This window comes from Centruroides vittatus, unplaced genomic scaffold (assembly GCF_030686945.1).
Source record: "Centruroides vittatus isolate TY-2023 unplaced genomic scaffold, ASM3068694v2 scaffold_1152, whole genome shotgun sequence".
Lineage (NCBI taxonomy): Eukaryota > Metazoa > Arthropoda > Arachnida > Scorpiones > Buthidae > Centruroides > Centruroides vittatus.
The window spans coordinates 493,835-518,805 of NW_027122670.1; the positions used below are offsets into that span (position 1 = coordinate 493,835).

The 24,971-nt window shown below is 26.5% G+C and overlaps 1 protein-coding gene across 1 annotated transcript in view; it reads right to left on the reverse strand.

Moving 5' to 3' along the window:
* The window catches only part of LOC136986507 (uncharacterized), a 114,980-nt gene that overhangs the window by 23,161 nt on the left and 66,848 nt on the right, over positions 1 to 24,971 (reverse strand). Inside the window, exon 18 of the mRNA XM_067284060.1 lies at positions 5,861 to 7,124. Within this exon, the coding sequence (XP_067140161.1) occupies positions 5,861 to 7,124 (1,264 nt within the window). The remainder of the gene's footprint in view (positions 1 to 5,860; positions 7,125 to 24,971) is intronic.

Below are 24,971 nucleotides of genomic sequence, written 5' to 3' on the forward strand. Positions count from 1 at the left end.
TCAAAAATGGCTATTACTCCAGATATAATAAAAGTTCACCATACAGTATTAAATGATTGTTCAGTAAAACTGCCTGAGATAGCAGATATAGTTGGCATCTCAAATATGTTTGAGATGCCAACTATATCTCAGGCAGTGTTCATATACAAACATTTCAAGGCCCAACATTTTTAATAATAAGATAAATGATAACTGTATTGAATCATTGTGGGGGCCAATTCTTTTCTTCCAGAATATTCTAAATTATTTAATAACTATTTATTTAATTATACTTATTAAGTTTAATAAGAGATGGTGTCTAACACCTACCTCTAGTACCAAATTACTTAGAATTTATTAATAATAGTGGTAAAGTAGACCAATTCAATATGAAGATTGTTTGGCTCGTGATAGTGTACATAGAATTTTGGACAGAATTGGAAATAAAAAAACTCAGAAGCTGGATGTCATGGAGCATAAACTGCATTGTATGACTGTTTTTTGTGATATTTTGGTACATTTTCATTATAATCTAAAGGACTTCCTGCACCAATTTATAACTGTACATAATATCTGGATCCACTATTATACTCCAGAAACCAAAGAACAGTCCAAATAATAGACAAAGATTCTCTGCTCCCAAAGAAGACAAAAACAAATTTGACAGCTGGAAGGATTATAGCAACTGTGTTTTGGGATTCCCACAGAATTATTTGAATCAAATATTTGGAGAAATCAATAAATGCAAGTATTATGCCAATTTGTTGCAACAACTAAATGATAAAAATCAAAGAAAAACAGTCACATTTGACCAAAAAGAAAGTGCTTTTCCATCAGGACAATATACCAGCATATACTTCTACAATCTACCAAAGCCAAAATTGATAAATGAATAATTGATACAACACTATATTTTCAATCTCAAAATCTTCAATTTGTTATTTTTAGAAACAGAAAAGCAAACACTTATAAGGCTTAAAACATTAACAACAAACAAATTGAATAATAAAGAACACAGCTTTACACACTAATATATTACATATCAGTGATTAATGCATGTTGTATGTGTCAATTGGTAGCAGTAAACATTAATACTATAGCTATAAATTTTTTAGGTATACCAATTAAACATCAATATTTCATCATAAAGAAAGGTTTTAATTTATAATAAAATCTAAAATGAATAATTTGTATTTTCTATTTAAATATATAACCATATATTTAAATTATTAAGTTGTTATTATTATTAAATATCTAAGACATCAGTTATCGGTAAGAAATTTAAAACAGCCACATTCAAATTTAAAAGCAGTTTTTAATATCAGGCATAAGAAATATTTTAAATTACATATAAGCAATTACAGTAATCCTACCATTTATGTGAGTAATTGGTTCCATGAGAACAGGACATAAATGGAGCCATGGAAAGATGTTTAAAATAGGAATCTGTTGCATATTCTTATTAATCAAAACTTTAGTTAAAACTTTACTCTTACTGGAGTAGGAGTTTTTTTAAATATGTCTGTATAAGAGATTATACTGATAACAAAAAACACAATTTTGATTTTACTACCATTTACTTACATAATGTTGATTATTTAAAATTTTTAAATTTTTCATCTGCATTAAAGTGAATCCACATAAATAGAGGAATTACCGTATTAATCATTTTTAGCATATAATTAATGCAGTTTTAAAATGTATTCATTTGTATAAATTATAATAAATTATTTCAAATTATAAATGAGAAAATTTATTTATTGTAAACTTTATACACAATGAATATGGGTGCATATAGAACATCCATTAAATCATGCATCTTGGAGAAAATTTATCTGGAAGTTTACTTTTTATATTTAAAATGATTGTTTGTAAAGAGAAAAAGTAATCTAAGTAATCACTTATCCAAACAAAAATTTTTTACGTCTCAGATGTTTTTATTTAATAATTGTATTATGTCAAGACATTAAATTGCTGACTGAATGTGTCACACACCAAATGCGCTGCCAACCAAACACTTTCAATATTCATTTTGGTTGCGCTAACAAACGACGCTTTTGATACACCGTTTAGAAAAATCAATATAAAAAGTTTTGATTCACATAAATTTGAGCTTTTGTAATTCTGAGTAACATCTCGAACATTCATTTCTTTCCATGAAATTTTATCCTTATAAGTATAAAATTAAGCCATAAAACTGAATTAGCTCTATGGGGAAACCCCCTGTAAACTTTGACCTATCAATCCAAAAGTTTCTCAAGCACCTCAATGATAACAAGAAAGGCTTAAGTTTAAAATTTGTTTTCTAGACTCAGTAGTTTTTTTCTATGAGCATCTGCAGTGCCAGATAAAAAAAAAGAAAATACAGGTTTTTTTGGAAGGGGGGATTTTTGCACTTTTCAATTGTTTATATTTCAGAATTGCTTTATAGAAAAAATCTTGAAATTTTGCACACTACCTAAGTAAACAATTTTCTTTCAAACAAGATATTCAGAATTTGGGTGTTTGGGGAGCAAAGAAACTGATCCCAAAAAGTTGGCAATTCTGATTCCTATATAGTGTAGGCAGTCAGTGACTTTTTTTTTTTTACTTGGCGGGGAGTCACTGCCATCACTCCTGATAAAACGAATAATTGATATACAAAAACTTCTTAAATGACTCTTATAAGGATTAACATCATTATCAAAACAGACTACTTAATTGCCTCCTAATAGGAATAACTTTGTTGCCAAAATCTGGGACATCCTAGATTCCACCTCTATTTCCAGGACAGGCAGGGAGGTTACCACATCTGTCAGCAAATCAACCAAACTTCAGGTATTTTCATCTATGCACAATATCCTGTAAACTCTCTCTCATGACCACTTGAAATGTATAGGTCAGTTATTTTGACATAGTACAATGTATATATCACACAATCCTTTTTCCTTTTCAAATAAATGGTTACTTTGAATAAGTAAGTCAGCAGCAGTTCTGAACACGATGTCAAAAGATGAATTCCAGGAAGAGCTGACACATGGGACAAGGTAAATACAACTCAACGGGGACTACTTCAAAATAGCCATATCAACCTGGACACTCCCTAATATATTTAATGAGTAATAAATTCATTCTCATTCTTTTTTGACTTGCCTTTGTATATTATATATGTTACCGTTAAAGTATGAAATCCGTTATTTCATAGAATACCTAGTTATTTCATGGAATAACTGATCGTGTCCGTTAAAGTGTAAAACTCTCTTGTATTTCATGGTTTAACTAGTTATTTCATAGAATAACGATCTGCAGCCCGTTAAAGTGTAAAATAATCTATATCATATATCTCGCACGACAAATACATTTACCTTCCACCCCTACTGCATTTATGAACTATTCCAGGCCATAGGAAGAGAACTTGTTTAGCGTGTTGGCGCCAGTTCATTCCGGTTAATTGATTGCTTGCACGTACAGTGCCGGCTGCTGTTCGTCAAATACTGTTTCCACGTGTCAGGTATTGAGATACATTTATTTTTTTAAGTTTTATAATTTAGTCATTTGTTATTACGTTAATTTAGTTTGCTTACGTTAAAGTGCAATTATTTTTAAGACCTTAAATTGCCTTGAACAATGAATTCTTTAAGTGATAACGTAAAAAAAGCTGCAATGAAAGAAAAGTTTGAATCTTTACTAAATAAGCGTGATGTGAAAGAGAACAGTGCTTTGCTCACCCGTGAAAAATTATTAAGTTTGATAGCTGATGTAAAGAAATCTAAAACATCAGATAAGAAAGTGCCACGTGATTATTGGTTACTTCAACATTACGATGTCCTTGAAGTTCAAGGAGTAGAAAAATTAATAGTCCCAGTAACAAATGCAACACCAGATGTAATGTTTTATTGCTCAAGTGATTCTTTGTTTGACATTTTGTACGAAACTCATTTATCTATTGGGCACGGTGGTAGAGACCGAATGATAAAAGAACTTAATCGTCGTTACAAAAATATTACGCAAAATGATATTAAGATTTTCCTGAATTTTTGTGAATCTTGTCAACAAAAACGCAAAGCGGGCAGAAAAGGTGTTGTTGTTAAGCCCATGATTTTTTCACATATGAATTCAAGATGTCAGGTTGACCTCATAGATTTTCAATCACAACCTGATGGAAACTATAAATTTATTTTAGTTTATCAAGATCACCTTACAAAGTTCGTGGTTTTAAGACCTCTTCAAACAAAGAGAGCAGAAGAAGTTGCAGGACAGTTGCTTGATATATTCCTGTTGTTTGGAGCCCCATGTATATTGCAGTCGGACAATGGAAGAGAATTTTGTAACAAACTTATTGATGACTTAAAAGTAACTTGGCCAGAGCTTAAGATCGTGCATGGCAAACCAAGACATAGCCAAAGCCAAGGCAGTGTTGAGAGAGCCAATCAGGACATAGAAAATATGTTGACGACTTGGATGCAAGACAACCAGTCAACTTCGTGGAGTAACGGGTTAAAATTTATCCAGTTTATGAAGAACAGAGCGTTCCATTCTGGCATTAAAAGGTCCCCCTACGAGGCTATGTTTGGTTGCGCAGCTAGAGTTGGACTGTCAACAACTGCCATTCCGAAGGAAGCACTTAATTCGTTGGTCGACGAAGATCAATTACAAAATACTTTGACTGCAATGAATGTTTCTTCTCAACCTGATAATGAAAAAGTAGTTGAACAAACAGTATTAAATAATCCCATTACGAAAGTATGTGTTGTCTGTTTAAAAGAATGCAGTGAAGATATAGTTTGCTTCAAATGTATGGAGCCTGTCCATATATCATGTTCGGAAGATTATGTTTCAGAAGATGAAGTTGAGCAGAAAATCTGCAAATTGTGTTTTAATGAACTTAATGTTCAAAGAGAAAGAGAAAAGTCTAAAAAATGTTTAGAAATTCAAGCGAAAAAGATGAAATTAATGTCGGATAAATCTCATTCTGAAGCCTCTGTGGGGTTTACCGTCCGTATCCCAGTGCCTGAAGTTGACAGAGGAAAAGGTGATGCCAAATCTATTTTAGCTATCATCATAAAAATAACCGAAGAAGGATTTTTCCAATTGGGCACAAGAAACGGCCGCATAAAACAATTATATTCCCGATCCCAGTTCAGTGTCTGCGAACAAAAATTAATTAAAATCGAAGAAGTACAGGATGTAGAAATATCGCTCCGGTCGGTTGCTACAGCTCAAAGTTTAGGTACTGGTCAGGGATTTAAAAAATGTTCGTGTAAAACCCAGTGTGTTAACAAAAAATGTTTTTGTTTTAAAAATAATGTTCTTTGTAATTCCAAGTGTCATTTTAGTAATCCTTGTTGTAACAAATGATTTTATGGTATGTTTCCATAAATACCATTTATACGCTGCATAAATTAGATAAATTGCTTCTTTTTCATTTTAATTGTCTATCATTAGTTTAATTTCATTTTAGATAAATTGTTTATTTTACACTTTAACTGTCTCTTATTAGTTAATTTATAGAATACCTAGTTATTTCATAGAATAACTAGTTAAAGTCTCAAATTAATAACATATTACACACTTTAACGGACACGATCAGTTATTCCATGGAATAACTAGGTATTCTATGAAATAACTGCATTAAATACTTTAACGGTAACATATACGAGAAAACATCTTTGAGATTATTACCTCAGAAAATTATTATTTAAATTGTTAAATATTACAAGCAGATACAGCAATCTTCCAGACTTTTTAACTTTCTACCTGGTATATGATTTAATGGATAATACCAAATATTTACTTATGTAAACTTGAAAAATTTTCTAAGTATTTTTTATTATTTTATATTTAAATTATAAAATAATAAACATTTTACCATTATTAATTAATTAATGAAACCATTACTTACCTGAACTACCAAGGATATTTTTGAAGCTAATTTGATTATCATTCAATTTAGAAGTTGCCAATTTTGTAAAATTCCATTTTGCCATTTCGTATAATTTCGTTTTATTTTCTGAGCACAAATTGTTAGAAACTGATTTTCGCTTTAAATTTTTTGTACTTTCTTTGTTCAAATTACATATTTCAGTATGAAGAATATTCTGCAATAATTCCTGTTTAACAGAAAAACCATTTCTTGGTTTAGAAATTCCAAACTGATGATTTTGTACTAAGTCTACACAAGATGATATGCTTGGAGATTTAGAATGTTGACTAGCATTAATATTTTCTTCCTTTACAAAATTTGTCTGTTTGGAATTCTTTATGTCATAAAAACCACTTTCTGAAGACTGTGAATCATCAGGTGATTTTTTTGGAGTAATCAAGCCAGAAGTTTCTAATTCCACATATTGTAATTTCTCTGGAGTGCTTTTTGGTGATAACTTTAGAGACTTTTGACTAGGTGATTCAAAGTTCAATGATAAATTTTTATGAATGTTAAATAATGAAGTGTTAATATTTCCTACAGTTGAAATGTAATCTTGACATTCAGTATCAGAAAGAGGTGGTGTTCTACTTGGACTGATTGGAGAATATACTTCTGTTAATTTAATTGCTCCTGAATGTAATAATTTTCCATATTTTAAATCCTCAAGACACAATTTTGAATTTAATGAGCTTTTAGTTTTCTTATCTGACAAAATCTTTAAATTTGTGATATTTTCTTGATGACTGATTAAACCATTTGCTAAATTCTTCTTTGGAGATAACTGTGATTCTTCTTTTAGCATTTTTGCACTATTTATTACTTGAAGAGAACATTTAGGAAGTAAAGTTTTAGAAGTGTCATTAATAGTTAACTCCCCTTGTGAACAATCTTTGGTTGTAGAAAGTTTATCTGTACTTTCTTCTTGTTTAGGACTACTGTTTTCCATTAATGCATTTTTAATGATAGTTTTAATGCGATCTTCAAAATTTGGTATGATAATAGATTCACGAAAAGCTAACTGTTTTTGTTCGGTATCTTCTTTTTTAAAGTGTTCTTCATTTTCTATACTTGGAGATTGTTTAAATATTTCATTAAGGTTTCTTTTAGTTAATAAAATTTTTTCAAGTGAAGTTAATTCTTCTTCGAGATTTTGCAATTTACTGTACAATGTTTTTCTTTCTGATAATGTAGAACTTATTTCTTTTAAAATATGATCACGTGAAAATTTACCAAATTCAGACTGTAAAAGAAATAAATAAAACAAATTTCAGATAAACATTACATCTTTTTAAAGAAAATTCTATATAGTAAAAAAATTATAAAAATTCTCTATTTTTAACAAATAATATTCTCTATTTCTTTTAACCTAAAATAAAGATTAAATTTTTATAAAACAAAAGAGTTTAATTATATTAAATTTCTATTATTTTTTCAATAAAATTTTAATATTTAATTTTTTTAACATTTAATAAGTTACAGTGTAACTCAGATTTTATGAGTATTTGATACATGAAAATTCAATACTATGAGCTGTTTTCTTTCTTTCTTCTTGCTGATTTATGAGATGAAATATTTGATATAACTACAGGCTGGTGTGTGTTACAAGAAAAAATATTCTAATTGTAAATATGGTAAGATCAAATTCCTGCGGTCTCCAATTAGATGACTCGTGGTTTCCAATCTATTTTCGTTGTTTCATTTGCATTGTCTTCATTTATTAGGAATAATGTTAATCATTCCAACACAGTTGTGTAGTTTAGTAAACTTTAATTTCTATATTTCAGATCATTTTATTAACAATTATGATTTCATTAGTTTAAAAAAAAAAAAAAAACTGATTATTTTACTCCTATTTACTGTTTTCTTACCATTAAATGAAGAAATGTCTGCTTTTTCTTGTTTCGAATTAGTTTCTTTTATATCAACGAATAACCTAATCAACAATTTTATTTCATTTCATTTCGAATCCTTGATAAGTAAACAAATGTTTTCTAGCACTTTAATCTTGTTTAGAGAGCATACTGGTAATGTTGGAATAGGTACAAATTTTGATTATAAAAAATAACAGAAAAACTCATCCTTATTTACAAGATTTTGATTTATGAGAGGTTTTTCAGGAATAGGGGGTACACTCATAAATCAGCACACAACACTATAATTGCAACATCATTAATACTTGTAAATATAATTCATTAGTTCTTTATCAATACTTAAATTGAACTCTCATTAAATAGGAAAATATTTACTGACCTGTCCCTTCTTAAAGTTCATATTTGTTTAGAAATACTCTCTTTTACATTTGAGCACTTTTCGACTCACTAAATTGTCCACCTTTATAAGTGATTTTCCAGTTACGATAGATTTAATTCTTCTGCACTTTCAATCATTTGAACATCTCATCAAGCAGTTTTTATTTAAATTTCATCAAGGTTGTGCTATTGCACTTTCTGTTGGTCTAACTGTTCATTTATTGTTATGATTTTTATATATTATTTGATTTTAAATAATTGTTTAAACTGTTATTTTGATAACTTAGTCAGCTTTTAATTAATTAGTTTTTGATCAGCATCCATTTCCAAAGATTAGGTAGACTATTTGCATCTTTCTTGTTAATCACATCACTTTGAAAATTTCTTAGGTCCACGTATTATCTGCAGAAGGATTAGATCTATCATAACTGAAAGATCATATTTATAAACAGCTATGAACTCCATGAAAGCAGAGATCATTGATTAATTATCAAATACTTATTTTATTGTTTATTAAAAAGTAAAAAAAACTATTTATAATTAAATTTTAAACTATAAACTGAACTTTATGTAAAACTTTTTGCATAAAATTTTGGAATCAAGACATTTTAAAAAATTTTTAATTTATGAAAGTGATCCAAAAATGTCTAAGATGTGTTTATTTTATACTGTTGTAAAAAATTAGTATTAATGAAATTAAATAACTTATTTCTAAAACATACAATTTCTTGAAAAAATTTACTGAATTATAATAATAAAACAAATCATCACAAAAAGCACAAGATAAAATCATAAAGCTAGAAAGATAACATCCAAAATCAAAACCATTCACACTTTTCTAGCAAATGGGTTTACTCATTAATCAAAACATACAAATGTTTTCAGTTTAATTTACAAACTGCTGAATTTACTAGTTTCAAACTATTAAATTCTGAAATTCCAAATTTAAATGTTTTAAACATTCAATGATTTTTAAAATTATTTATAAATATCATCATCAAATGTTTAAACATTCCAATTTAAATTTTAGAATTTAGTAGTTCAAAGCTAAACCTGAAGCAGGTTTATAAATTAAATTTAAAATATTTGTATGTTTGATTAATGAATAAACCTATTTGTTGAAAACATGTAAATGGTTTTAATTTTGGATAAAAGCGTAGAGATAAAGCCTAAAAACATTCAAAAAAATGTATTTTTTAAGTATTAAATCCTTGATTTCTACACTATAATGAATGATTTTAGTTATTTAAATTTGAAAATTATCATCTTAATAACAATCAAATAATATAAATATGAAAAACAGTAACTATATTTGTAAAAACAGTTCTGAAAATTATTTTCATAGTTTAATTGTGGAGAATATAATTAAAACTAATAATTAATCCATGTTTTAAACTTTTCTATTTCTACTTTGACCAATAAACAAAAAAGTAAATTTAGTTTGGTAAAGTAACTTTGAATTATCTAATTAAATCCTTAAAATTTCACTTATTTGTATTGATTTAAAGCTGTTCATAAATGACATCCACACTAGGAGGGAGGGAGGGGTTGAGTGTCAGTGGACATCCATCTATTTCATTAAATTTTGTACTGTTTATTCATTTTATTATATTTATTTCAAAATTTCTTGTATGTTTTGTTTCTACTTATGGTAGTTATCATTCATAAGGTGATAAAGGTTTTAAGGGGGGTTGAATTTTATTGGATGTCTGAAGAGGAAAGGAGCAAGTATAAATTTCAAGAAAAATGTGGATGTAATTTATGGACAGTCCCTTTGCAGGACTCTAAAATACTACAATATTACAAAACACCTTTCTCACCTTTTCTGTCAATTTTTAATTAAATTAACTAACATTTTCAGCTATTTTGAACAACCTTGATGACCCCTTACAGAATAACCTTATTTTTTTCAGGGGTTATCAAAGATCGATTACCAAGCAGTAGACAATGAGTCGGCATCCTTGCTATTAATGCAAATCCCTTTAAGAGATTCTGCAAAAATATCTAATGCTTCTAGTGTTCTTAGTTTGCCTTTAAAGGCAAACTAAGAACTGTCATTTTTGCACTATCAGTCACAACATTTAGCTGATAGTAACTGTTAATAATTGCATGTTATCAGTCTTAACCAGCACATTAACCATCGATCATTGAACTCATTATTTGCTTGCAATACAATAATCTAAATTTGTTGAATTTTCCAAATGGTAGCTGTATTATTAGTTGAATAAGTAAATGTCTGTTCAATCTGAAAAAATAAAAAAGAAATCCTTCCGGTAGACTGTCTCACAGCTCTTCAGGTTATAAAACTCCTTTATTGTTTTTTTACAGATGCATTTTGGGCAAGTTTAATTTTCTGGCCCCTCCTCAGTGCTACAAAATAAAATTCAGTTATTGAATTGATATAAAACAACATGAGCAGATACAGTTTACTGACCATAAAAACACATTTCATAATACTCAAAGATTTCCACAGATTTCTTCACATTTATACAGTACTTACCAAGTTCCATTTACAATGTTTTCTAAAAAACAATTTCTCCCCCATTTTTTAGGGGCGTATTACATCGATGCTACACAAGTAATTATAAATCATAATTCTTAGTAACATTTTAACAAGATTATTTATAAAAAAAAAATTTTTTTATTAACAAAATAATATAATATACAGTACTCTCTCGTATAACGCGGGGATACGTTCCACGTTGTAGGAAATCACATTATATGGGACAGATCAAATTCGGGAGTCTGTAAATTGTAACGGTTGTCAATAAATCTGTACTATACAACCAATATTAACAAAACGGCATCGTTGGAACTTATTTGTTGATACTTCCGATAGTGAATAAATGTTAAACAGTGAAATGCATAATTTTATTTTAAGTTGAATAAAATTATTTTCCTCTTATACCCTTAAATGAGTATGTACACCAATCCCTCGATTTACATGGAAGATAGGTTCCTGAGAAAAACGTGTAAATCGAATTTGTATCTTTCTGAATGTAAAACCGTGTAAATTGAAAAGTATGCAAAAAACGCATAATTTCGTTGTTTATTAATTATGAATTTTTTTCAATTTTTTAAAGGTACATAAATCAAACAAAAATATTGAAAGGCAAAAAAAATATATTCTTTTATTAATTAAATACAAAGTACAAAGGAACAAAAAATAAAATCTGAAAGATTCATAAAAATGTAATGTAATTGTGTAATGTAATGTAAAAAATGTAATTAAAAATAATGTAATTATTTTTAAAAAAATTGAAATTTAATTAAAATTAAAATGAAAAGTGAAAAATTAAAATTTTCTGGTTTAAAACTATGTGCAATGAATGCAACTTCATGCGTATGGGGGAGTACCCTATATCGGTTTATCGGTTACTATTTGACGGATTGAAATAAAACTGTCACCTAGTATCCTAAATATCAACTATAACATATAATTAAGGTGGATTGGAATATAGATGTAGATTAGAGTTAAAAATTATTCCTTTTGATCATAGTCAGTTTATTTTCTACATTTATTTTTTAAACCGTGTAAAAGCAAAAACGTGTAAAAGAAGTACCGTGTAAAATGAGGGATAGGTGTATTATTATTTTTTTATAAACTGCTACTTCTTTAAACTATCAGCTTCACTATTCATATATAAACAACAGGCAAGTGTATACATTTGCTTTTCTAAATAAAAAATCAGAAACTGCGTGAAAATGTTAAATTTATCTTACGCATTATACAGGACTGTTTGTCGCGCTGTACGAGTACTAGTCACAATTTTTTTCGTCGCGTTGTACGAATTCACGTTTTACGGGAGTGTGTTATATGAGAGTCTACTGTACATACATACAGGTTTTCTTTTCATTAAAAGTATTCCATTTTTTAAAAAAGATATTCCATTTTCAAAAAAGAACACAGCAGTATATGTTATATGATCTTTGAAAGGTTCCACACACAATATAATTTCCACCAAACAATATAATTTTTTTTTTTTTTTCCACAACAATGTTTAATTCTTACAAAATAAATTATTGACTTGTTGCGCCCTCTATCATGTTGTACCATTGTTGGTTGATTTGCATACCATTGGAAATGTTTATTAAATTATTACTATTAAATATATATAAACGTAAATTCAAAGAACATATAGAGATAATAAAATATAATAGTAATAATTTAATTAATAGTAACAATTAATTTTATATACTATTCCAGTTTTTTTTCAATTTGTCAACATTGGTTTTGTATTTTCCTAATTTTTATTTCTGAATTTTATGTGAGATTTTATTGGTCATATAACATACTGCTGTGTTCGGTTCTTTTTTGAAAATGGAATACTTTTAATGAAAAGAAAATCTGTATGTATGTATATTATATTATTTTGTTAATGATAAATTTTTTTTTTAGAAAAACTTTTTGAAGGAAAAAATTAATTATAAATACAGTAGAGCGTCGAAAATTGGCGTCAATTGGGGACTGGGGTTGTTCCAATTAGTCATTTGTTCCAATTTCCGACTTTGTACGAAAAAATATATTAACCTGTCCGATGTTCAAATTTTTCTCCATTGCGTATCGCTTCCTGTTGAATTTTTCTCCGTTGCGTGTCGTTTCGTGTTGAATTTTCGTCGATTTTAAGCCTAACGAAAATTTTTATAATAATAATCGAGGCTATCGTATTGTTAAAAATTATTTCTTTATTTTGTACAAACAAAATAAATATATTGAAGAATATAAAAAACATGAAAATTATACTTTAGAAGTAAATCTAGTATCAAAAATGTTCGATTCAGCACGACACAGTCCGACTGAAAATCGTTCCAATTTCCGGCCATTTCAATTACCGACGTTCCAATTAACGACGCTCTACTGTAATCTTGTTAAAATGTTACTAAGAATTATGATTTATAATTACTTGTGTAGCATCGATGTAATACGCCCCTAAAAAATGGGGGAGAAATTGTTTTTTAGAAAACATTGTAAATGGAACTTGGTAAGTACTGTATAAATGTGAAGAAATCTGTGGAAATCTTTGAGTATTATGAAATGTGTTTTTATGGTCAGTAAACTGTATCTGCTCATGTTGTTTTATATCAATTCAATAACTGAATTTTATTTTGTAGCACTGAGGAGGGGCCAGAAAATTAAACTTGCCCAAAATGCATCTGTAAAAAAACAATAAAGGAGTTTTATAACCTGAAGAGCTGTGAGACAGTCTACCGGAAGGATTTCTTTTTTATTTTTTCAGATTGAACAGACATTTACTTATTCAATTAATCTAAATTTCTTGCATTTGTAATCTCAGTTGATGAATTACTATTAATAATAATAATAATTATAATTAATAAAGCTTTAAGTTAATTTTTACCTGGATTAATAATTCAATGAATGAATTATCAAAATTATGAAAATGCTAGTTAAAATTTATTAAACATTTTCAATTGGAAATAGAACACAAAGGATAGAAAACACTTTTTAGTAACTACTTAAAATTATGGAAATATAACAACAATTATAATTTCTGAAGTATTTATTCTATATAAATCAACTTTTTCAGTTAAAAAAATAAATACAGATATTTGAGAGAGACCAACGTGAAATTAATATAAGTTAATGTCTAATATAAATGAAAATTATTTGCCTTTGTGATAGGTCTTATTTAATAAATAAGAGTTGGTTTTAGTTGAATAATGAATTGTTCTACTACAGAGAATTTTTGTTTTATGAAAAATGATAGTTATTATAGAGATGAACTAATTATAGTGTTGAAAGTATAGATATTTCTATAAGAGACTGTGCAATCAATAGCATAAAGCAACATATGAGAGAGAATACTTATTTAAAAAAAAATTTTTGAAAAATATTATTTGATTTATACAGTAGAGCATCATCTATCTGAATCAATTGGGGACTGGGGTTGTTCAGATAACTGATTTTTCGGATAACCGATTATGTACAAAAAAATATATTAACCTATCCGACGCTGAAATTTTTCTCCATTGCATGTCACTTCATGTTGAATTTTCATCGATTTTAAGCCTAATGAAAATTTTTATAATAATAATCAAGGCTATTGTATTGTTAAAAATTATTTCTTTATTTTACACAAACAAAATAAATATATTGAAAAATATAAAAACAAAAAAATTATACTTTAGAAATTAATCTAGTATCAAAAACGTTCGATTCAGCACGACACAGTCTGACTGGAATTCTTTCGGATAACCGGTTTTTGGATAAACAATGCCCTACTGTATTTTCAAACTAAGCTAATTTATGAAATAAGAAAGTGCCTAATCAAAATCGAAGCACAATTTTATATAACTTAATAAATGCTAGTTAAAAAAAAAGTCAATGAAATTGAAAATAAATGATAAATTATTCAATTGCAGCTTCATTTATAGTAAGTGCAAACTTGTTTAAAATGGACTAAATGTTTAAAAATGATTTTGAATTCTCATTTCAAGATCTGATTTATTTAAATGAAAATGTTCTCTCTTTTGATAAAGATCTAGTAATTTTTGACTTAAAACCATAAATGTAATGTGTTATATAGCCTTTGATTTTTATTTAAAAAAGTTTTTTTGCAAGTTACATCTGTATAATAAATCTAAGTTTTTTTAATATACACTAAAGCATTAAAATAAACCTTTAACAAAATAGAAATATAAAATATAAATTAACTTAAAAATATTTAGTTTATTATTCACTTTGTTCAAGTACATTTTCATTAAAAAAAAAAATTATTGAAACATTTAAGAATGAATATATTAACAAAACCAAACAACCACTGGATTATATTGAGCTACTTTTCCACACTTATATTTAATTAATTACTACAGAATTTGTCACTAGAAGGAAGAGTTAGGTGCCATCTCTTATTAAATTTAATAATTATAATTAAATTAATACTTATTAAATAATTTAGAATATTCTTTTTCGTTTATGAATATATTACCAATTCATTACTGTTGAAATAAGTATAAAATCTTTAAAAATTTACAATGTTTGTATCATGTTTAAATAGAAGAAAAAATAAATTTCCAAAACTGGATAAGTAACTGAATGAAATAAGTACACTCAAACCTGTTTTTGTGCAGTCTATTTTTGTGCGATTTTTTATTTGTGTGATTTGTTTTGTGTGATTTTTTGTGTGCAGTATATGAATTTCAATCAAATTGGTATACTGCCCAAAAATAATTGCACAAAACACATTGCACATGTAAAAAAAATCACACAAAAAAAGACCACACAAAAACAGGTTTGAGTGTACACCTTAAATAACTCCAGCAATAAATTTTATTGGACCAAAAACATTTTCAACCTTTTATGAGTGTCTTCATTAATTTGAACACCACAAAAATTTGAATGAAAAAGAACACAAAAACACTCCAAGTAAAATGTTCTATTTTATTTATAACGATTTTTGTATTCTTTTTCATTTAAACTTGGTTGTGTGTTGTTCAAACTGATAAAGACCCACGTAACTAATGTTATAAGTATTTCTGGTCCATTGAAATTTATTGCTGGAGCTATTCAAGATGTGCTTATTTTGTTTAGGATAAAAAATTCATTTTCCTGCAAATTATTTTATTCAATTTCATCTAGATAAATAGATTTGTTTATTTTAATCTTTTTACATTAGCATAGTTAATAGTAGATTATTGTAATAAAATTTAGTTAAATATTTTAAATTCTTGTTTGAGACGTATTATAAATTTCCACTAAAAACAACAATTGCAGCTAAAAGTATTTCAAGAATTTTTTAAACAAAAATTATCTCTCTTTTTCTAATAGAAAAGCTTTTAAGAAAAAAAATTTACCAACTTAAGATTCAAATTACAAAAGTGAAATAATTTATGTACCATTTTAATTATGAAAATCTTATTAAGTTTGTATGAAGAGCATAAGAAAACAAAATTCAAAATTTATGATATTTGCATATGTTGTTTTTTTTTTCTTTTTCTTGAAAAGGAAAATACTATCTTTCTCAATTTTAATAAATTCTAGTTTAGATAGATAATCAATGTTGATACTATGTATGATAAACTGGTTTCAACAAAATCAAAAGTATTGGTGCTGTTGTTTCAAACAAGTAGTTGTTTTAAATAACAGTCAGCCAGATGGCACACAATAATATATTAGTTTACAATTATGATTGCTAGCCAGAGCAGCATCCATGGTTGAGGCAGTAAAGGTGACCTGGAAATTATTCCATTTAAAAAAAAGTCCAACAACAAGTTGCTTAACTTTCCTGGCAAAATTTAGAACTGTGTGTGTAATGCCATCTGTTATGACATTTTATTATTTAAAATTTTTTTATTTTTAATTATTATAAAATGGCAAACAGTTTAATTTTGAGAGCAGGGATGGGTTTTATAGAAAATTGTAAATGCTAATAATGAGCAAAGTTGTCATTAACCATATTGACCCTACTAAGATACACACTATAACCCCTTTATCTCCCCAACCCAACCTTTAACCACCAAAATTTAATAGCATCAATCTCCCTAATAAACAAACCTCCATGCAAAATTTCAAAAAATTTTCAACAAATAGCACTTGAGTTATTAAGCTTCAAAGACAGTGAACAAAACTCTGCCCCCCTCCACAGAGAGAGATTACCCCAAATTTTTTTGCATTTCTCAACATTTCAAGGTCCTGAGTCCAAAAATATATGGCAGTCAGTCAATAAATGACCCCGTTTTTTGACCAATCACCTCACTTTCCCTGTGTTATATATAACAGCCAGAAAAGTAATATTTGAAATAATAAAATATTTAATGACAAATTCTTAGCCATATTCATAGTTCAGAAATGTCTTTCTTCTCCTTGTAAGTAATGTATTGATAATGATAATATTTATAAGATAATCTCAAGTACAAGCCAACCATTGCCTTATGTCATTGGACTAGATAATGGATATAATACTAATAAATTATGAAACAATTTGGTACTAGAGGGAGGCATTAGGTGCCACCTCTTAATAAAATTAATAATTATAATTTTTAATTAAATAATTTACATCTACTGGAAGAAAAGAATCAGCCTGAAGCGGGACGCAAACCCGCAACTCTCACATTAACATGCGGATGCATTGCCAATTATGCTATATCTTAATAGGTGTTAGGTGCCATCTCAATGGCACCTAACACCTCCCTCTAGTACCAAATGTTTCATAATTTATTAGTATTATAGCCATTATTTAGCCTGACGACATATGGCATTGATTGGCTTGTAGTTTAATAGTCTATCAGGTTGTAGTGGTGTTCTTTGTTGATAATCTCAAGGTTAACATCATATTTATTAGTTTGTAAATATTTCATTGCCCGTTTTTCAAAAATAAAATAAGCTATTATTTAACTTTTTAAAACTTGATTGTTTCTTTAAATAACAATGTTAAACAGCAGCAAAAGGATACAATACCACTCAAAAATGAAAAACTAATATGATTATTATAAATTGTTTTCTAATAATTCTTCCTTTAACAATAAAAACTAATCGATCATTTAAGACAAACACAGAAAAATGACGGTTATCCTCCTATACAGTAATGAAATTAACATTCAGTGAAATAGTATTACACATTTTGCAAGCTAGCCTATGATTATAGAACTTATATCTGTATGTGTTTTTTTTTTTTTTTTTTTTTGTAAATATTACACTTGAATGAAAACTGAATTTAAAACCTGTTAGATTTAACAGATATTTTATTTTAGATTTACATTTTTATATTATAAATAATATAACTCTAAATAATTTCAATCTTTATCAAGTTTTTGATCTTATAATTGTCACAGCAAAATGTTAGTACCAATAAACATAATAGAATAGCTTTGAATGTGTACAAAGTAATGCTTATTTTAATTCTGATGATATCAATTAGAGAAAAATAATTATCTTCTAAGGAGAAGTTCATATATATCAAATTATATAAATTCTATCATAATCAAATGCTTCTTTACTACTCTCTTAATCAATTCAGTAGTTCTACTACATCTGATGCTATTCTATGATTGTTTTGATTTATCATTTACTAACAAAAAATATGAAATGCATGACCTATGAAAATTTGATAACTTAACATCATGTCAATATTTAAACTCAGTCTACATCTGTTATTTGAATCAATTCTTTGTGAATAATATGAATTATTTCCATGTGTGAATGATTATAGGTAATTCTTCATGATACCTGAAAATAGGAACAGACAAGCAAACTGTTCATTCATTTAGTTTTTTATCTTTCTGGACAATATAGGTGTGGTGGAATTACCAAAAACTAACTTTTAAACATAATTTAATTATTAATATAAAAAATCATTATACTTATTATATTTTAATGTTTTCATTTAAATACTTTCACTGGGTAAATATAACTAAATCACTAAAAATGTTTAAGCTTATTAATTACATTCTCTTATCTATCTGTCTGTTTTGTACAGAAAAAACAATTTTCACCAATGTTTTTATAATTTTGCATCACTAATATTACTAAAATTCTTTCTTATGAGATTTATTCAAGTCAGTTTACATGTCTGTTACATTATAAATCTTTCTTTAATGTATATTTTTATTAGCTTATTCTGTAAAAATAATAATTAGCTTTAATTATAAACAATGAAAATTAATTTCATTGTTTATAATTAAAGCTAATTATTATTTTTACAGAACAAGAACAAAGTTTAATTGGATAAAGAATTTGATAAAAAAAATTCCTGTAATAAAGGTGGAAATTTGATTTGTTAGTAATAGCAAATTAAAGAATTACATACTTGCTATACAGTTACTTCTGTTACAGGTTCAAATGCACTTCTATGTTAATTAGATATCTGTAAATAGTTTCAATGACTATAAAATTGATGTATCATTTGGAAATGTTATTTTCTAAAATTTTCTGAAAGATTTTCAAATTGTCCAATACTAAACTATTTAGAAGTTTTTTTAATAACTGTTAATTTTAATTATAAAATTATTTAAATTTAAACAATATGTTTGTCAAATTTATTTCAAGAAATTAATTTAAAATACAAAGGATGTTGTTATGTAAACCTTTGATAAATTCATTAGCTTGCTTATGGGGTATATAATTAAAAACAAAAATACAATCTATTATTTATATAAAATAATGACATTTTGTTTTTTGTGTTTCTTATGGTAATTCCTCATTTATTTAAAATATATGCACAATAATCTGAATAACTACAAATAAGAAATAAGAATTTAAAATGCATTCTGATCTTACTTTTTCATTAAATATTCAATATATTTTAATTTTAGTATATTTTACTTACATTTTATATTCAGAATTTTAAAAAGTTATGTAGAAAAGTATCATATAGAACAAGCTATCTAAACATAAACATGTATTATGGTTTCTTTTATTTACATGTAAGTTTTTATATTTTTATCATATACATAAATATATATTATCAAACGAGCATTTATAGTAAAGAGCACTTTACTTTTTGCTGTAAATGCCTTGCCTAATATTTGTAATGTTAAATGAATCATAAACACAGTCATTTGTGTACAGTCTTATTCTGAATGATTTCAAAATCTGCCAAATTATTATTTTAAAAACTATTCACACTTTTCATCTGAATAATTCTTAAGTTATTTTAATGATAAATATATTTTTTTTTCACTTTTTGAATAAAAGAATGTTTTGCAAATATTTGTTTATATATTAAGACTTTATTGTAAAAATTATATATATTTTTTAATGATATCCACAACAGATATCATTTTAAAAATGTATGATATAATTAAATATAATTTTTCTTGTTTTTATTAAAATGGTTCTTTTTTAGCAATCCTTGAAATATTCTAAATTTTTTTCCTCGTGACTATGGAAACTTGGCAATCTATCAAAGTTTACATAACAATGATAAATACAAAAATAAACTTTCATTTCTACAGAAACAAGTATTAAGATTTCAATGATTAACATAAACAATGACAAGACGAGAATACATCTACAAAAAGAAATTTAAACAAGTGAATAAGAACAAGTAACAACAGAATAGGCAATGTTAATATTAAACTTGCAGTAGAAACTTTAAAAAGGAAGACGTCACAGTCTGCTAGAATAGTCAACTATTAGAAATTTCACATTCTGATGATACCAAATTTGCCAAATTTGAATTAGTCTTTAAGAAGGAAAAAAAAAAAACAAGAAAATAATATTGTGAATTCCAGGAATTCAGATAATCTACTAAATACTTGAAATTGGCAAATTTCTTATTATAAAAAAATGAGACTGTAAATGTTTTAGATTCTTTTACTTTAGTTCTAAAAGTTCTTTAATTTTTTAATATTTATTTTTCAACTTTATCCTTATAAATTTTTAAAATTTCTCTCTCTTAACTTTTTAAAAGGAACAATTATTGAGTTTCTGTAGTAATAATGTTCTGAAGATATAAATTTGAATGAAAACTTTATTAAACTATATCTAAACTGTTCTTCTTATAACTTTATGTTCTAAATAATGCAGATTTGTAATGTAAATATTCTTCGAATAGACATTGTTCTTACAAACATCCAAGGAAAAAAAAAATGAAAAAAATTTTGCAATATTTTTCCTCTGAAAATATTTATTGTAGTCAAATTTAAATTATTACATATAAATTTTTGTCATTTTTTATTGTTTTTTCCATTAAGCCATAAAATTTTCTCTCTCTCATTACATTAGAAAAACTATTATAGTATAAAAAACTTAAGAAATGGCCATATAAATTCAAAATTCTGAATTATACTAAATTTTATAAAATACATGCAAAAATTGTTATAACATTCGTATACATTGAAATAACAATCAAAATAGTCTAACTTTCTTCTATAACACTTTTTGTAAGGTTTGTAAGCATATAACAATATAGTAAAACTAAGCTAAATAATAAATTTAATTCATTTATAGAATAAATTCACTATATTTGATCTGAATTATGCTTTGCATAATTATTAGTTCTTCTGTAGACTAATTTCTATTATCACAAATACAATTTCTTCAAACTTATGTAGAAAAAAGGCCTTTTAAATAGAAGTAAAAATATTCAATTATTTCTTATTTCTAAATTATTATTTATTATTATTTTTTTTGAGATGTAACTAATTTTATTCTTAAAAAGATCTGTTACTTTAAGAATTTAAAATACATAATATCTATTTGAATTTCTCTTCATAAATTAAATACATTTAATCGTAACTAGTTAAATTTGCTTATATTCCAGTTCTGATGGTATGTTTAAATAAATAAATAGAAATATTTTTCCAGGTGATAGCTAGTTTATCTTTAAAAATAACCAAAATAAAACTTCTTGAGAAATCAAACCCAAATTTTAATAGGTTATTTTTTAAAATTTAGGTTTGATTTAAAAATATCAAACTGAAAAAGGCAAAAATGTACAAAAATGTTTGTACAGTAAAGAAAATATACTTATTTTGGTCTATAGTAAGCAAAATCTATGGTTTTAAAGAATTTCACTATTTTCCTGGTAATGTGGATATATTTAAAAACTTATAAAAAGACAACAACAAGAATATTATAGCATTTACTATATTTAATGCTACAGAACAATATGTACATAAATTTTTAAGCTGTTTTAACTAGCATCCAATATATTTGCCTACAAATAAAATCCACTTGTCCTATAGCTTTCAAAAATTTTCAAGAACCAATTACACCTTTTTGTCTTCTATTTAAAATGCCATTTTTCTTTTGATTCTGTATTTCAAAGTTATCCTGTTATAATTATTATTGGCAATAAATTAGTTAACTGATTCAAAGAAATCTAGATTAAATTAATAATAATTAGCTAATTTGGTAACTAAGAATATGAAATATAAATAATAAAATAAAATCATTCATAAAATAACTAAATAAAATAAATATATTGCCAAGAATGCTATTAAACATTTTGAGTAGAATAGACCATAGAATTATGGAATATAAATGATACAGTGATTAAATTATTATTATGATAATGCAATATATACAAAATTAAAAATAGAAACTTTAATAAAAATAATGAAATTAGATTAAATGAATTTCTTAAAAAATAAATTATTCCATAAATCTCCATGTTTTATTTTTATGACAACCTAATATTTTTATTTACTAAAAATAAAACACATACTTATTAGAGATCATCACATTTTACATTTTAAGCTTAAAAGATAATTTTTGTAATTAGTAGAAAAAGATTTCTTTTATGTCAAGTATTTTAAAAATAAATGGGTATATTATTTCTTTGATTCACTAATGACTATAAATATTCACTACTCAAGTCAAAGCTATCCGTTGACTTAAATCTTGCTTAAGCTTAATGAAGAAGTAAATAATTTAATGATATAATTATTGCATTACAGTTTATTGCTTTAAGCCAATTTTTAAAACATGTTCTTTAATTTTTAAAAATTATATTTTATTTAATAACTACATTATTTTATATTCATTATCTTTATACATATGTAAACATCCCAAAGCCCAATCTATTAATAAGCATTCAGCATCATCACTTATTAACAATTTAATAAGAGATGGTGCCAAACGCTTGCCTCTAGTACCAAATTACTTAATACTTAATCATTAATGAAGCACTTAATTAGCCCAATTAATTAAGGTGATTGTTTGGTTTTTATTATCTTGTTTCCAACATATTTTTATAGGCTATAACTGCATATAAAAATATGATTAATTGCAACAAATGGTAATAAAAGAAACAAAATCTAAACAAAGTACAGGTCATATCACATTTCAACAAAAATGAGCAAAAGAATAATAAAAAAATAGTCCTGCATCATTCCTCTAAATCTTAAAAAAGTTCCAAAGGAAAAGTTATATTAATCTCAACTAAACTTGCAAAATTTTCAATGATGCCTTCTTGAAATTCATGATGTTTTAACTAAGACTATTATACAGTATAACCTCCGAACAGTGTTTGGGCTGATTAAAGAATGTTCTGGATTTGAAGAATGCGACAAGAAAAACATTCAAAACTGGCTCAAATGTGATGTCGATGACCCTGGCTATCAAGTATTGTCGGATGATGAAATCATTGCCAGTGTCATCGACAACCAACACCCTTGCAACAATGAGGAAGAGCCTAGCAACAATGACCATGCTGAAAAAGGACCATCCAGTGAGGAAGCTTTTCACTGCCTTGAGATAGCTCTGAAGTGGTCAGAACAACAAGAAGAATGTGATGCTGTCCAATTGCTGTCTTTAAACATGTGCAAGATTTAACAGCAAAACAATGAGTCAGCTGTGAAGCAAAAGACAATTTTGGATTCTCTTCCTAAACTGTAGGCATACTTTAATGTACTACTTTATGTAAGGTATGTATTTGTAAGACGTGTGATACTAAATATATACAGTACAGTTTTGTGTTCAATATATTTTTTCGTAAATGATCAGTTATCCAAAAAATCAGTTATCTGAACAACCCCAGTTCTGAATTCTTTCAGATAATTGATGCTCTACTGTATATACATACATACACACATACATACAGTATTTTATTTATCTTTTCAGCTGTAAGAATAACATTTCAATTGAATTCTAAATAGTAGACAGATTGTATAGGATAGTTTAATTAAAGAAAACATAAAAATTACGACAAAATGTAAATGTTGATTAATTATTAATTCATCAAAAATGATCTAACAGAAGTAACAAAAAGAAAGAAAGAAAGGAAGGGAGGAATGAAACTGTTATTATGACCAGAAGGTGGATATAGGCGATGAAAGTTTGAATGTCGAGTTGAAAAGGCAATTTGCTAGCCACTTCAAGAGATAAGAAGTGTATTTAGTATTGCATTTATAATGTCATTTATGATCTAAGCAACTAATAAAAATTGATATAGGGATTTGTCTTCTTTATAGTAATCAAGTAGGTATAATTTTTCGAACATGTTTGCTTTTTTCAATAAATGATTTATTAAAAATTACTTTAGCCAACACAAAGTTCTTAAGGTCATATATGTGAGAAAACCGAATATTTTCCTACACTTTAAATTAGTTGGCAAATTGCCTTCGTAATACAACCTCTGAACTTTTACCAAATAAAAGCTGTTGTTTTAACCTTAAATTGTTTCTTTTTCATTACTACTATACTATGGTTCTTGTCAAATGAACAAATAACTCAGGAGAAGTTTATGGTTTATCAGTAACCCAAGTTTAATTCTAACAATAAGACAGAAGTTTAACAACATTAATATATATAACGATAAATGGTAATTGACAAGTTATCAGATTAGTCTTTTCTAATGGATAATGAATATTGTTTGGTTTTATAACCTGCCCTTCTCCACTATTCCTATTTTAAGTCAGTCTTTATTTGACACCTATGATCAAAATTCATCCTCTGAAAGAGTATTTGAAATGATTCTTTGTTTTAGTTTTAAAATATTTCTTATGTAATTAATTCTTTTGGAATATTGAAGGTGGGACTTTGTGTTTTCATAAGGCAAGTCATGGACAATGACATCCATTATTTAGAGGTAAATATTATAGATGTCCTATTTGAAGGGTATGGGGATTGTAAAAATGTCCATTAAGTAGAGGTGTCTGCTATTCGGAAGTGTCTGTTAATAGAGATTTCACTGTATTAACAATAGCAGTATTGAAAAAATTAAAATAATGTATTTGATTAACTCAAAAATGTTATCTTTACATGAGGGTATATTCATACATAGATTTACATGATAGTATTTTTTAATATGGATGAATATAGTTTATTTATTAAATTTTAACAGAATATAACTTCAATGATAAAAAAAAAATACTTGAATTTTTAATTTCTCAATTAATTTTTTAAAACCCAAGTACTAAAAACTACTATTTACTAT